The 15,482-nt window shown below is 51.4% G+C and overlaps 1 protein-coding gene across 2 annotated transcripts; it reads left to right on the top strand.

Moving 5' to 3' along the window:
• Nucleotides 1-5,857: 5,857 nt before the first annotated feature.
• On the top strand, nt 5,858-15,347 carry TERF2 (telomeric repeat binding factor 2). Of its 2 annotated transcripts, none has more exons than XM_075511155.1 (10): nt 5,858-6,045; nt 6,280-6,375; nt 6,934-7,064; nt 7,377-7,463; nt 8,130-8,276; nt 8,703-9,115; nt 9,818-10,048; nt 12,385-12,470; nt 13,178-13,230; nt 14,304-15,347. In XM_075511155.1, the coding sequence occupies exons 1-10, from the start codon at nt 5,874-5,876 to the stop codon at nt 14,460-14,462; spliced, it is 1,575 nt and encodes a 524-aa protein (XP_075367270.1). In that variant the 5' UTR covers nt 5,858-5,873; the 3' UTR covers nt 14,463-15,347. The 2 variants fall into 2 exon arrangements, with proteins under 2 accessions (XP_075367270.1, XP_075367269.1); XM_075511154.1 differs by having other exon boundaries at nt 9,662-10,048.
• Nucleotides 15,348-15,482: the final 135 nt, after the last annotated feature.

The raw sequence follows: 15,482 nt of genomic DNA, 5'->3' as shown, positions 1-15,482 counted from the left end.
AGTTCTCTCTTCCCTGCCAGCCACGTTGAACAGGTTTAGGGACAGAGAGATTGTTTGGAAGCTCAGGAACCCGAGTAACTTGTAAACCTGATGGTTTTCATTCATGAACTCACATTTGTGGTTGTGGAATTTATTTTGTTATGCTTGCAGTGCAGGTATAACGCTGGACAGTGGATTGTTTGTTTTAACATAACTGCTGAGGAGGCAGAAATGCCCTATGTTGTAAGAAGTGCTAACACTATTACCAGCACTGGCTGAAGATTAAAGGTATATGCAAAGAGAATTTGAGCAGGCCGAATTTGAGCAGAATTTGAACATCTGTGCCGTTTGCTACAGTTGGGATTTTAAAAGGAGCTCAGGTGAAGCAGGTACCTGTACCTGGCTTACTGCTAAGCTGGGATCTCTGTGGGAATGAGACATACCTAATGGTACAGTCTGGGAGATTTATCAGCTCAAAGATGTTATGGTAACTAACCATGCTATCTGTCCACATCCACTTCAGTACAAAGACAGGTTAGCTCCCTGAAGATCCAAGGCTGTATGTCAAACACATTTTCTAGGTCACTCTCTGGTAAGAAAGAAGGGTATCTCTTATTACTGAAGAGAAAGAAATCGCTCCAGTGGTGCCTGCCAACCATAGTCTCTAATCCAATTACTCTTGTAATGCACAACCTTTGCAAATGGCTGAAATTCCAGGCATGGCAGCTGTTTTTCATACACTGGCTTATCCTGGCTGTGTTCTGCTGGCTTTGTACAAGGAAATGGGGATCAAGGTGCAATCAAAGAAGTAGCAAGGAAATAAAGCCACTGTACTAGGTAAAGTGCAGGGAGAGAAGGCATTTGAGTCAGATCAGTCTAATTTGTGTAGCATTCACATCCATCTCCTGCTGCCAGTGTGTTCTCTGTCTTAGGAAGTAAGCTATGAATGTGGATATACCACAACAATAGTTGAACTTTACTGAGTGTTTCACGTCCTTTGGTACCTGGCGAGGTGGTGACTTTTCCTCACGCAGGCTCTTGTTCCCTGGTACCTTAAGAGGGTCGGTTCTCATAGCTGTGGCAAAAAGTGTTTATCTTTGTAAGAGCATTTACTGCCTTGTGCTCACTTGTAGCCTTTCAGCATAATTATTACTCATACTCTGCTGGCACGGCAAACTGGGGTTTCTGCTTCTCCAAAAGCCTGGTAGGTAGCGCAGCACATGGTTGCATGCACTGCCTTTGCTATATTGCTTGGTGAATTGCAGGCTTTTGTGTGGCCACCTTCTAAATTAAACTTTGTTACTTTACAACATTTATTGAGACACCCATAAAGCGAGAATATTTCTCTGTCTCTCAGTGCTTTCATCTATGATAGCTTTTTTTTTTTTTTTTTTTTTACTGAGGCAACGTATGCACGCTTGAAGTTCTCCTTTAAATATACACTCATTCCCCACCGTTGCCCACTGAAGTCTGCAGTGACTTCTTCCAAGGCCAGTATCAGAACCAGTGCTCTGTACGTGCTTGGGCTATGCACAGCAGCTGCTGAAGTCGCACTGTTCTTGAAATCCTTGGCCTCCTTTTCCTCTCCAGCTTTGTTACAGGCTGGAGGGCGCAGACCTCACAGCTTCCTCTCCAGCTCTTTCACAGCCATACAGATACTTCATCTGTAAATGCCAATTCAGGTTATCTTCTCTATTTGGGCAAGTCCATACATTTACTTAACCAGATATTTGTATATTGTTAAAGTCCACAGTTACCTAATCAACAGCTCAGTCTCAACATAGCTTAAATACTGAGCTTATTCTTCTTCTTTTGATCTTTTCTGTGTATCTTTTTCCAGTCATTAGGGATGTTTTCCTGATTCAGTGTGTAACCTGAGTACCCTCTCTGGCACGGAAGCATTTCTAGCTCCTGGCACTGACGTGACATACAACCTTGCAGTTCCCTTACTGTGTAATGTTGCTGGGAGGGAAGCTCCCCCCAGCCAGGGTACGTACTGTAAACTAACATGGGGTTTCATCATCGTGCAGCCCCGTTGCCACAACATCCTTCTGCCCAGCCTTGACAAAGGCAGTCATGTATCGTTTCACACAAAGAGCTGCTGTAAAGATCACTCTACCCTCTCGCTTTGACCAGGCTACCCATCTCTTGGCACATTTCTGCTGGCCCCATCCCTTCGTTGCATCAAAAACTACGTCTCTTTTTCTAGATCCTTCCCAGCACATCCCTGCCTGTCTCACTTTCAGTATGAAGTACTGAAAAGTTGGTTGCCTCAAATTCATTCACAGCATCGGTTTCTATAACCCACTTCATGCATTTTCAAATAAGTGCCTTCGTGCTTTCTTCTCTGCAGCCCTCCTGCTGGGAGGGTTTCTCCGTGTATTTTGCAGAGCAATCTCATCATCCTCCTCAACATTTCCCTTTTCCACAGCGACAACTGTTTTGTTACTGCCTAGTTTTCTGTAGCTGGCCGCTGCCTTTCTAGGACTACTTGGCGCTGTATCTGTTTGCACTTGTGTGTAACACAGTGGCATCCTGGTCCATCACTGGGCTTTCTAGGCACATTAGCAACACAAACAACGAGCGTGGTAACAAATGAGTTCTATATTTATTTATTGACCAACAGAATTCAATCGCTGCTCTTCCTTACCATTCTCAAGCCCAAACAGAAGTCAGAAATCTGTCGCGTGGCTGTCTAGAGAGCAAGCTCTTTAGGGCAGGTGCTGTTGTCTTCTGTTCAGTGCCGCACTGCGCACGTGGCCAGAGCTCTACAACAGAGAAGAGAAAAGTGTGTGGTGACCAGGTGCCCCTGGTGATTTTCCTGTTTTGTTTTCCACTGTAACTCGTACAGAAGGACAGACACGAGACCGCAGCAACGTGCAGATCTTGTTCCCTGGAATGTTTTCTTTCATCTGTAATCACTTCATCAGAATCCATAAATCAAGTAGTTAAGACTAAAAAGCACAAACACAACTGTAATTTGTGCCTTCCTGCCCAGTGTTTCTTTTGGCACATGAAACACCAAACCTTTTCCTGAAAAAATCGATGATGACACCGGGCAAGGATTTGGTGAAACGGGACAGCGAGGCCACTTGTGTTCCAGGTCCACTGCGGGCTTCCATAATCCCCGCTTCCTTTTCATTCATTGTAGAAGATTCAGAGAGTAAAACAATGGTTTGTATTTCTGTATTTACTCTGGAAATCACACTTTCAGGCTCGTTTCCCAGTGCTGGGTGCCGTTAACACCTACCTGGCCCAGGCAGGCCGTGAAACCGTGTGGGAAGGAAGCCTTGATTGAGATGCCAAGGCTGCGGCCCCTGTCACATGCCCTCTCCTGGCTCCAGCAGCCTGCAGGGAGATTAGCACCTTCTCAGCTGCCCCGCGGCTCTGCCGTGGTGATTACCGCTCTTGGACATCTGTCAGTACGACCACGCTACGGCTCCTTCAGCTGCTGCTGTCCAAAGAGTCCCAGGAACTGCGGAAACCTCATCGGTCTTGTCTACCCTGGAGCAGTTCCATCTAACAGGGAGGGAAGTGATCTACTGAGCAGCCCTCCTAGGAGAGCTGAAGGGACGACACCTTCACTGGGGAGATGCTGGTGGGCACGAGGAGGAGGTGATGGCAGCCCCGGCGGGGCAACGGCAGGAGGTAGAGGAGGTGGACTTGGTGAGCAACAGCTCTGCCGCTGTTCCCGAGTGAAGCCTGGCTTGGAGAAGGCAGGTAGTCCCCAAATGGCTTTGTCCAGGCGGCTCAGAGAGACAGCTTGCTTTTTTTTCCCTTGGGAGAGGACTCCAGGGACTCTCTTGTCTGATCTTTGAGCAGAAATAAATAAGAAGTTGCTCAAAATCCTCAAACCTGTACTGGCTGATGGGTGGCTGGCACATCTAGTTGGAGTGATGTCTATCTTAGAAAGGTGCCGAAGCTACTGAGCGTTTCAGAAAACATTGAGTTTTCTAGTCGGGGACAGCCACGGCAGCGCTTGAAAGGCCATAAGGACAACCGATCTTACACGCTATTGCCGTGGCCGATCGGCCTCTCCTTGAACGGAGGGGAGAACGGTGAAGCTCAGGAGTCCCAGCCCTGTCACCTGCTCTTACACCTTGTGACAGAAAAAGAGCAAACCCCATTTTGCTCGTGAATATTTCAGACGGAAAAGTATTTTAATCAAAGCATGTCGCTCTGTCATCCCCTCTCAGCCCAGGAAACAGCCGTCGGTATCTCTCTCTGCATCCTTCCTAACGTTGAGCGCGGTGACTTGCTGGTCGTGTGACACGGTTGTACCGCGTCCCGCTCGCACAGCCCCCTTTCTGTGCTTGCGCTCCCCAGAGCAGGCACGCTGCGCCGGGTGAACAGCCACCCTTCTTTCTTGCACAGATTATTTTTATCTCCCTTTGTTTGCCGATAAAAAAATCCCTCCCAGTTTTACTGTTTTCCATTTGACACATGGATTTTTCTCATGTGCGTTTCCTTCTCCTCTGGCCAGGGCTGGAGGGAAGGGAGTATCCTGGATAACCTAATGCCAGAGGAATTTTCACGTGCTTTTCCACCTCAGGTGAGACAGTCTCCAGAACGGTGTCAGTGACGTTCCTCGGGCCAAAGCGCCGCCGCGTCCGAGTGACAGAGATCCCGGCGTGGCAGAGAACCACCCCGTCATCTGGAGGATCTGCTTGCCAGCGCCCTGCTTGGCCTTTGCCCAAGCCAGCCTCCTCGGGGCACCGGTTCTTCTTGGCCCTCGCTCACCGGGATCGCTGGGAAGCCGGGGCTTCGGATTCGTTACGCAAAGTCTGGGTGACCGTGGGAAGATCTCTGCCCCAAGGCGCTCGTTTTGTCGTTACGGGTTAGGGGAATGGGATTTGCAAATGGCTGGAGTACAAGGAAGGGGTGTAAACCCTGTATGAAAATGTCCCGGCTGTTTAAAAGAGTAGAATAAAGTAAAAAAAAAACCCAAATAAAGTACAAAATAACAAGTCCTATCCGATACTTGAAGTGTTCAATCACGTCCGCAAAGGCTGTGCTTAAGCCTTAATTAACCTCCTGCCCCGAGTCAGGTGGCGGTGCTCCCTCTGCCCAACGCGGCGGCGGGTGAGGCCGTGCCGATGCACGTCGCGGTTTCCGCTGCCGTGCCTGTCGGGAACCCCGAGCAGGACGGCTCCGTGGGGACGGCTCCCGCTTGGGAACGCAGCCCGGCTCTGCTCCACCCGTCGGCTCTGAGCGTCCGTCCGTGGTGACGGGGCTGGTGCTGCTCCTGCTGGGAGGATGAACCCTGCGGTCGGAAGGGTGCGAGGAAGGCGTCCTTCTTCTGTCCCTCGCTCCGCGTTTACCTTTTGGCAGGTGGAGAACGACGGCTGAACTCGCACGGCCCTACGTGAGCGTATGTGCCGCCGCGCTCCGGTCCGAGCGAACGGCGCCAGAATGCCCTGCAGTGGGCCCGGAGGCCCGGGGAGGCTGGCAGCGGGCCCTGCCCCGCGGCTCCCCACGCCTGCTGGGTGACGCCTGCGCCCCCAGGGCCTCTCCCCCACGGCGGCCGGGCAGCGTGGGTGCCAGCAGGCCCCCGCCTCGACGCCCCCGAGCCGGAGACGGGCGGCGGGTGGGCCCCAGCGCCGAGGGACGCGGCCTGCAGTGGGCCCGCCTGCCGGGACCGGCCCTGCAGCGCCCCGCCCGCTCGGCAGAGGGCGCCAGCGCGGCCCGGCGGCGCCGCGATGCACGCCGGGAGCTGTAGGCGCGGCGGGGCTGGCGCGGTGCACGCCGGGAGCTGTAGGCGCGGCGGGGCTGGCGCGGTGCATGCCGGTCGCCGTAGGCCCCTGCCGTGTAATACGGCTACCGCGCCGAGGGGCGGGGCGACGGCCCGGCGCGACCGTCACTTCCGCCGGGGCGTCGCGTCAGTTCCCGGCGGGATGGTGGGAAGGCGGGCGCGGGCGGCCCGGCGGGAGGGGATGGCGGCGCGGGGCGCCGTCTCCGAGGAGACGGTGAACGGCTGCGTCCTGCAGTTCTACTTCCACCAGGCCATGGCGGCCTACCGCTCCGGGCGGAACCGCGACTTCCGCCAGCTCCGCGACGTCATGCAGGGTGGGCCGCGCCGGCCGGGCCCGGGGTGGTGGCGGCGGCGGTCGGGCTGAGAGGAGGAGCCGGACTGGCCGTGAGGGGGAGCGGGGCCAGTCTGTGAGGGACAGCCTGGGGGCGGGGGGGCGGCGGGTGGGAAGGAGCAGGCCTGGGCGCGGGGCTGGGCCGCGGGCTGGGCCGTGAGGGGGGAGCCGGGGCCGGGCCGTGCTGTACCGCCGTAACCTGCCCCTTGTCTCACAGCGCTGCTTTTGCGGCCCCTGGAGAAGGAGCCCGTGGTGGCCCAGATGCTGCGCATAATGCAACTCCTGTCACAGATTGAGGAAGGCGAGAACCTCGGTGGGTCCCCAACCCTTCCAGCAAGGCCCTGGGGAAACCCCGGTCTTGGCTGGCAGCCCGCTCCCCCAGCCGGAGTGTGCCCTGATCGGTGGCTGTCCCTGCAGCTCCCAGGAGCTGTGTTTCTGCACAGAGCAGAGGTCTGGGCTGAAGCTGTTAAGCTGTAGGAGCTTCCCCCTGAGGGTGAGGGGCCGGAGAGCGTGGCTGTTCGTGTCTGCGTCGCACTGCCGTAGCAAGTGAAAGGCTGCTGCCCTTAGCCAAGAGCAGTGCGCTCGAACCCAAGCTCCAGGGCTGTCCTGCTAGCTGAACACACCCCTCGTAGCTTCTGAGATGCTCCCCCTGGATCAGTTATTTGCAGTCAAGTGGTGCTTCTGTAGCTTTCCGTGCCTGTGGGGGGGATCTGGCACAGGGTAGATGCTTGGCAGTCAGCCTGCCATTCCCTCCCATCTCCATCCTCAGTGGCTCTAGGGTTGGCAGTCACGCTGAGGAAATCACGTAACTGGCTGTCTGCGAGGCATCGCTGTGGACGCCTCGCAAACCAACGGCTGTGAATTCTTGTAGATTGCACCTTCGATAAAGAGTCAGAGCTGACCCCTCTTGAATCGGCGATCGGTGTCCTGGAGCTCATTCAGAAAGAATTCTCTGTGGCTGAGAAGACAATGGAAGCTGTTCAGAAAATGGTGAAGGAAGCCGTAAGACCTTTTTCTTTTTCAATAAATACTCTGCTCATCTTTTGTCTTAGAAAGGCCTTGCGTAAATGACAGTGGGAATTGCCTCGTGTGTAGAATACCGTCGTTAGTACTGACTTGGCTGCGAACGCATATCTTCAGTGTACGTGCTGCTTCATCTGCTTCATCAGTTAATGTAGAGGTTGTTTGTGTATGTTGGTACTAAGCTGTTACCTGTGCCGTGCTTAATTATGGTACGTGCTTTTCCAAAGCTGATCTAGAGAGTATTGTCAATTCCATGTCAACAGAGAAACCGGTATTTGTTTTCTTCTGTAGGCTGTTATTGTCTGCATCAAAAACAGAGAGTTTGATAAAGCTTCAAAAATTGTCAAGAGGCATATGGGGAAGGAGCCCAAAAGCCAGGTGAGCCTGTGTCGGAGTGAAAGGTGGCTGTTTGAAGGCTGTCCGATATGTCTTACGGGGTACTGGGGAGCGGGGATATGTGGGGGTGGTCCGATATGTCTTACGGGGTATTGGGTTACACTTGTGACCTGTGTCGCAGGCATAAAAGGCTTCCCTGAGAAGCATGCCTCTTGGGGAAACCTGAACGAGAAGAGAGGGTAAGGGTGGGGATACGGAAAGAGTCCTTCTTGAAAGGTGGACCCCCGGTGTTACGCGTTCCTAAAGCATGTCGATCGGCACTTTGGAGCTCCGTCTGTTACTCGTGTTCCCTCAGGGATCTTCACGGGTCTTCCAGGCATCAACATTCATCCCTTGCCTCAGGGCAGACTCAAGCTCGTGTGTAGAGCGCGAGTTCATAAGAAGGGCTGGTTCTGAAAGCAGAAAGAATCCCCGTCCCTATTTCTGTAGGCGGTGTAGTGGCTTGGGCACTGGAAGCAAAAAGTCAAGAGTTGCTGAAACAAGATGGTTCTCCCGTTCCTCCGCCTTTTCCCAGCCTTATGTCAGTGTAAATTAGTTGGGCCCGGGGAATGTCAAATGGGAAAGGCCCAGTCCTCGCCCAGAGCCTAGCTCCTGCGGTTGTCCTTTATACCCTTGTACCTATTCAGAGCATTCTTGCCTCTCCTCTAGAAAAAGAGGAACGAGTTGCTGACTGTCATCCGGGAGAAGAATTTCACTCATCCAGTGGTCAAAAACTTCTCTTACAAGAACTTCCAGCAGAGCGTGTTTCAGTTCCTGAAGACCTATGTGGACGATTCGGAGCCGCTGCTGCTGACGGTACGTGAGTGCCCTGCCTACCTGGCTTCCCGTCCTGCGCTTGCTCTGCCCCAGCGAGGGGCAGCAGGAAAGCAGCATGAGGTGCAGATCTGGGGAGAACTGACGCTTACTTTGCCACGAGGCAATGAAATACAGTAATTTGGCTTCTACGTGCCTTCGGTGCCAGTAACGAGTTAGAGTTTAGGCACCTAATTAACAGTGGGTTAAATCCAAAATACTTCAAATTCAGTCTGTTCCTAAAAGGCTTATACAGCTGAACACATTTTTCAATCCATGTAACAAGTTTTAATTGATAGACATGAACTCTGTAGGTGGTGCCAATTGAACTGCAAGTAGCAGCTTGAAATGCCTTTGGGAGGGGATAAGATCAGATGGGAGTACAGGGAATCATCTTTATAATGGTTATGTGCTTTTTCTCTGCCCAAGATAATGAAAAAGACTTTGAATTCAGAACATGCCGAAGAACCTAAATACTTATCGGTGACTCCTGAATCTGCAAATGGGCCAAAGGACCAGGCAGCAGCTCCAGAGCCCTCGGGAAGGGCAAAGGGCCCAGCAGGAGCTTCAGAGCCTGCAGAAACAGCAGAAGACCTGGAGGGAGCTCCCAACCCTGCAGAAAGCGCAGATGACCCCGCAGCAGCTCCCGAGCCTATGGAAGGAGCTAGTGACTTTGCAGCAGCTCCCGAGCCTATGGAAGGAGCTACTGACCCAGCAGCAACTCCTGAGCATATAACAGCAGCAGTTAATGTCTTGGAAGATGCTTCAGAGCCTATGGAAATATCTAAAGAACCAGCAGCAGCTCCAGAACTTCCAGGAGTGTCCTTCAGGGACTCGGAAAGGTGGGCAGAGGAATCTGGCCCTGCGCTGTGGATGAAGCGTGGCAGCAGTTCTCTTCCGAGGGGTAGTTTGCTCTGTCCAGGCAGCTCTTAACTTCCCCGAATGCCAGCCCAAGCAGGTTTGCCCAAGCAAGCCCCAGAGGCTATCAGTGCGAGACTTCTGTGAAGTAAAAATGTTGAGGTGGTTTGGTTTATTTTTCTGAAGATATGTGGTACTTTAGTAAACTAGGGAAGGAGGGCAGCGGCTGCCAGAAGGTTTGCTCTCGTGGAGCAGCGTTTGGTATCCGTACGGTTCAGCCCTTAGTCGAGAATAGCAGGGCATCCAGTGGAGCGTGGGCATGTTCTCTCAAGACCTGCTTCCCCGGTACACCGCACCGTTTAGAAGGAGGGTGGACCGAAGGGTTGGGAATGCCCTCTTCAACAGATTTTATTTGCACCCCAGGGTTAATTATTGAGGGTCACACCATAGGGGAAAAAGCCCGATTTCAGTGAAGTTGGAGCCACCTTGGTGATATCTTTACAACCTGCTCAGTTCTGTTTATTTTGTAGGCAGCCCTCCGGAACTGTAACCGCGTATGGGATTTCTGTTCTGAGAGAAGCTTTCAAGATCCTGTCAGACTCCCAGGATTCCGATGCACTCTTCACCAAACTGGACGAAACAGACTTTTCTTTCCCCAAGCAACTGTCTCCTTCTGTATCCCACAGAACCAAGAGACGGAAGGAAGAGGAGAATCAAGATTCTGAGATCTCAGACCCTCCTAAAATACCCCATAAGGGCAAACGCTTGTTGACCATAAGCAAACTGGTCATGGAGCAAGACAGCCAGTACAGCGAGTCAAGTGAGAGCCCAGACTCTTCCCAGGAGCCAGTTGTATCTTCTGCTTCCAGACCTGTTCAGAAATTGCATGACCAGCCTGTATCTACTAAGAGTGCCAAGTATGAAGCCCATCTCTTGTGGTATATTCTAATCTGCACCCAATCTTTTGACTTGCAGCTGACCTCGGTAGCGTGAACAAAAACCTTTCTCTTTAATTCAAGATGAGTATATTGGCTGTCCTTGTCCCCTAGCATATGTGGAACTGGGCAAAGCAAACACTCTGTTGTCCTTACACTTTACTGTTTGGTTAATGGAGAGGAGAAAATGGTGCAGCTTCCACTGGCAGTGAGTCTGAGGTACTGCAATTAGCATTGGTAGGTGATTCCAGCGTGCGTATCTGCAGGTAATGCACGTTTCTCTGCACTTCGGTTAGTGATGCTGAAGCTGGAAAGAGTTCGTAGGTGCATCTTGTGGAACAGATTAAACTCTCCTTTCCACCTCTTGAGAAATACAACACTGACCTCGCTTAAGCTCTTTTTTTTCCTGAAAAAAGGTTAAGAGACTCCTAGTTGTAGCTCTCTGACTGTTTCTTCAGTATGAGTTGTCACTTACCTTGCGGCTGAAATGACTGCAATAAGAGGTAGGGGTATGTTAGGGTTTCTTCCTTTTTATAAGGATTTCCCACAGAAAACAGCGAAGTAGGCTTACCGCCAGAAGTCTAAAACTAACACTGGTATGAGACTCTTAAGCTAAGAGTCTCGTGAGCGTCTCCTGCAGGCTGTAACAAGGGTGTAACAAAGCTTCCTGCTTAAATGTCTGAGTAGCTGCTCTTTTGCTTAGTGAAGTTGCATAGCAGCCAGCAATAATGATGTTTTGGATCCCCAGGAGTGAAACTGGGAGGATTGAGGAGAGCTTGATGTGTTTGAAAAGATAACTAGAATACAATTTCCCTTAGTTCCTGGCTTAAGAATGTCAAGAACACAAAGGTTTGGTTTTCAAGGGCGGGCAGTAAGGATCTCGGCGCTCTGCGTAGCATGGCCGCTCTGGAGATGGGTTGTCTTTCTCTGAAGCGCAGGAGAGTGGCTGTAAGTAGAGAAGTGCTGCAGTGTAGCTGGCATTGATGCAAACAGTGGTGAAACCTCTCAGACGCCTTGCTGGTGTCTCTTGCTTGGGGTTAAGCTCATTGTTGGAGATGAAGCTGAGAAGGGATTTCCACCCCCCCATGTTGTCCACTTCCTTGAGTCATCTGGGAATTTTCCTTAATTTCCTACTTTTCAAAGACTTGCGAGTGGTGACACTTGACCTCTTCTGCTTTTTTCCAGAAGTACGTTGCAGCTGACGTTGCTGTCCCTAGGATATATGTCTGGAGTTTATTTTGAGGGTGCTAGGGAACGTTGTGGGGATAGGATGATGTTTTGTGAACTCCTCCAGAGCAGCGCTGTGTCTGACTGCTGTGGGAAGGGGCCGGACCCAGTGACTTGGGTGCGATGCCTTCCCATCCTGCACCGGGTGCCTGAAGCGAGGGTTGATGCCAGATCAGGGAGGAGCCCGCAGTGGGGCTGCCACCGTGCGGCTGACGCTGGCTTGAGCAGTTCTCGAGCTTCAGCCCTGCCACTGTGCAAATTGGTTTCCAGTTCACCTGGAATGTCTGTGCCGCTTGTGGGGATGTCTTGTCTTGAAGCCTTTAAGTGCCAGGACTCTTTTGGTAGCAGTGATGCTAATGACATCTGTCTGGAAATCTGATCCTGTGCGTCTCTGCCAGTAGCTGCTTCTCAAATATTTATGTGCAAGAAAGAGGTGCTCAACAGTGCAACTTCAAGTAAGAATAGAAATCAGTTATCTTCCTGTAATCATAAACGGCTTCAATTATATTGGACGTGACAGCCAGGGGTGAACCTTCTGAAGTTTTTTTTTTTTAACAGACTTAATTTCATCTCACAAGTTTGTGCTTGAGGATTAGAAGCAGGTGACAGCGCTGAGGCACTTGATCTCATGGAGAGGCCTCTGTAGCTTGGTTAACCTCAGTAGTGTTAGTAGTGAAACAGTAAGAATTAAAGAACTAAAGGCTTCTGGCCTGAGCTGTTGGCAAATCTGTGCCGTACACAAAGGCCTGGGAAGCCCAGCTGTGTGGGTCTGTTTGCTGCAAGTGCTTAGCTGAGTAGTTAATGCCCAGTCACTTGTTTTTGCAAACGCTGGCTACAAAATACAATACTCGACTTGTATTTGAGTATACACTGCACGCCATACCTTTAGAGAGGGGCTCCTAAGGATTCATCCCCCCTCAGAGGGGACTGGAGGAAGTGGCGGCGTGTTTATATGTTGCTTTATGGGCGCATTTCTCTGCGCTGCGTGCTCATCGCAGGCTTCCCTGCTGTGCTCCAGGTGTCCCCGCACCTTCCCCCCCTAAAACATTCTCCCTAGCCACTAGCCAAAGTAAATGCTTGCCTGCTTTCAGGTCCTTCCAAGGAAGGTGGAACAGCTCGTATGGCGAAGAAGAAAAAGACAGTTGGAGTGAGGAGGATGAGCTCTTCTCAGATGCGGGTAAGAACACAGCCTCTGTTGCGGTGTTAATTGATGCTAATCCTGGCTTTGGGGCTCATTCATGGGTGTCTCGCTGCCTTCTGTGTGACTGGATTTTGAAACCAGAAATCCTAAAAGCCCAAGAAAATAGGTAGCTGTCCAACTCTGAGATACTTGTTCTTTGTACCTCTGACCTGAAATGTGTGCCAAAAACTCCTGTTCCAGTTTCAGACTAATCATGCTTAGCTTACAGGATTTAAATATTGGAAAGACAGCTCTTTCCCTGTTCTCACTTTAGTGCCATGAAATAAAAGTTAAGTTTACTTTTCAGCCAGATCAATTTTCCAGTCCAGTTCCCTTTGCAGCTAGATACGCAGCTTAGCTGGTGAGAAGGAGCGGACAACGGACGTCTAATTCCAGCCTCAACATAGAGCGTAGCCACGTCCTGGATGGATGCCCCTGTTCTTGACGTATTGGCTCGTTTAAAACAAAACAGATCTTACTGGAAAGCTTTCACATAAAGCAATTGGGGCCTGAAACGGAACGGCTGCGCATGCTATAGCTGCAGAAAAGGGAGGGATAAAGGAATTGGGTTTTATTGTCTGTCACGGGATGCTCTCATTGTAGGCTGGCTGCATAGTTCAGCAGTTAAGCCCAAGGCAGTCTCTCGAGGAGGTCTGTACCTCCTGAGTTACGGTGAAATTTAATCCTCTTGCCTTGTTTTTCAGCATCATTTGGGACAAACAGCCACAACGCTACAGTCTTTGGTTCCAAGAAGCAGGTAACGTGGAGCCCTTAAGTCCTTTCAGTAAGGCCTGAAATCAGGACATGTCCGTATAGAAGAGCAAACTATCGGACAATTTGCAATACGTTGGTGAGAATTGCTGCTCAGACCGCTTCCTCAGCAGCCCGCGGTTCACTGCAGCAGGGTGAGCCGCTGCTGTGCGTTAAATGAAGCACCGGAGGCTGGGTTGGAAAGTGATGCTTCCTGTGGCCGGTGCTTGCAATATCCAGGCTTGATCCGAGTTGCGCAGGTCTTCGCGTTCACAGAGCTGCTGGATTTTCTCTGTTAAAACAGCCCAGTTTGATAGCTGGCTAAAGCTGTGCGCCTCCCGCATGCCAGGCACTGGGTATGTGCCTGACATCCCTTTTCCTTGATGCACGTGGTTCAGAGCTAGGCTTGCCGAGTTCCCCACGCGCTGGAGAGGTTCAGCATCTTGTTCAGGTGAGGGACACGCGTACGGCAGCTGCTACCTGGGAAGAGGTCCCAGGTTTGGTGCTACTAGGAACTCTCTCACCCTTGTAGGAAGATAGCTGCGGGCTCTCGTGCTGCTGTACACCACGTAGCACTTTGTTCCTGGTAACTGCTTTCTTCAGTTATTTCACGTTTTGCCTCCAATACGTAAAGTCAGGGGACCTGCAGACCTGAACTTGCGGATTGTTGGGTTGGTTTTTGTTTTTTTTTTTTCACACTCTACTTTTATGCTGTTAGGCAGGGTGTAGGCAGCGAGTACTTTGTATCTCTGATGCTTGCTGTTGCATCAAAAGCATCTTGCTCTGTTACGTGATCGGTATTGTGCTTTGGGAAGCAGAACTACTCCCGAGCTTGTGCTGGAGCTTAGCACTTCTCTTATTTGTGACCATTATGAGAGCACATCTGCAGTGAAGTGATTACTGAGTGTCGTGTGTGCTGTTGGCAGGACACCTCTGCCTTTCCTCCACGTTGCTAGCACAGATGATAAAGGGAAGCTAACATGCTAGGAAGGAGATGCAGCGTGGTTCTCCGGCAAATGCACTTCCTCCCTGGAATCGCGCTCGGTACTCACAGAGCACTGCTTCCCTGCTCTTTCGTAGAAATGGACGATACAGGAGAGCGAGTGGATCAAAGAGGGCGTGAAGAAGTTTGGAGAAGGGAGATGGAAGGCCATTTGCCAGAAATACCCCTTCCAGAACCGCACGGCAGTGATGATCAAGGATCGCTGGCGGACCATGAAAAAGCTGGGAATCCTCTAAAGTTGGGAGCCGTGAGACCTTCAGTGCAAAAACCTTCTTATTTTTTCTTTTGAAAGAAGGGCCGGAGCAGCAGTAGCGGGGAGGCTGCTGCGCTCGTCCCTGATGTGTGTTGGAGCCGGCGTGGTGAGCCCCTCTGGCTCGTGGTACCCGAGACTGCTGCAGCAGACAGAAACCACGTCTGACAAGAACCGAGGAGCCTTGTGTCTTCAGTTGTAGCTGCAAGGTTTAGGCCTTCTGCAGCTGGCAGGAGCTGCGCAGCCTGATTGCACGTGCTGGGAAACGGCCTGGATTGGGACTTCCTTTTCCGCCGGACAGCCGCAGCCTTTGTAGAATGAATCGCAAGCTGATGCGCTGCTGAAAGGACAGTTTTCTCTGCTCAGATGCTGTCAAATGGCAGGATAATCCCGTCGGTGGCTATTTTTACGTGTTTTAATTGTCTAAACTGTGAATCGCTTGTTTCATCTGTTTGCACTCAGTCCCCTGTGGGAGAGAGACACCACATAGTCCCAGAGCTTCTGGGGAGAAGAGAAGATTTAGGCAAGGTGATCTGCTTTGATTTTTTTGTTTTGTTTTTTCCACATCTCTTTTCTGCTTTATACATGGCTAGTCTGCGAGCGGGAACTTCTCCCTCCCAGCTTTGAGGCTTTAAAAACATTATTTTTTTGTTTCAGTACTTAAATGTTGGTTGTTCCCATGTTAAAAGTGCCAGTGCTTACCGATTTTTGCTCATGTCTTACTGGCAATTCTCCTTTCCAGTAACATCCTCCTCCTGTACGCAATCCCTGCGAGCGTGTGAGCTCCCAGGCTGCTATGTGTTTCCTGCCTCCAGGTACCAAAGCCGGAGTCCGTGTCCGAGCAGTCTTCTGTAAAATAAAGTTCCTTCCTTATTGGATATCAAGAGTTGTAGTAAGTGTGAACTTGTACCTCGTGGGTGGAAAGGTGGCAGTTTGGGGCGCTGCCTGCTCGCTGCCCCGCTGGGGCACGCACCCCCCAGCAGCGTGGGGCTCCCCGTTCGCCTCC

This window comes from Mycteria americana, chromosome 8, assembly GCF_035582795.1.
Source record: "Mycteria americana isolate JAX WOST 10 ecotype Jacksonville Zoo and Gardens chromosome 8, USCA_MyAme_1.0, whole genome shotgun sequence".
In the NCBI taxonomy this organism is placed as follows: domain Eukaryota; kingdom Metazoa; phylum Chordata; class Aves; order Ciconiiformes; family Ciconiidae; genus Mycteria; species Mycteria americana.
Note: the sequence above shows the minus strand (reverse complement) of the source record. Positions and strands in the feature narration are given on the sequence as shown.

Excerpts from the sequence above, each read along its gene's own strand:
- TERF2 (XM_075511154.1), top strand. The coding sequence starts at position 5,874 with ATGGTGGGAAGGCGGGCGCGGGCGGCCCGGCGGGAGGGGATGGCGGCG. Across the intron at positions 6,376-6,933 it reads TGAGGAAGGCGAGAACCTCG|ATTGCACCTTCGATAAAGAG; the intron begins GTGGGTCCCCAA and ends GAATTCTTGTAG. Across the intron at positions 8,277-8,702 it reads CGGAGCCGCTGCTGCTGACG|ATAATGAAAAAGACTTTGAA; the intron begins GTACGTGAGTGC and ends TCTCTGCCCAAG.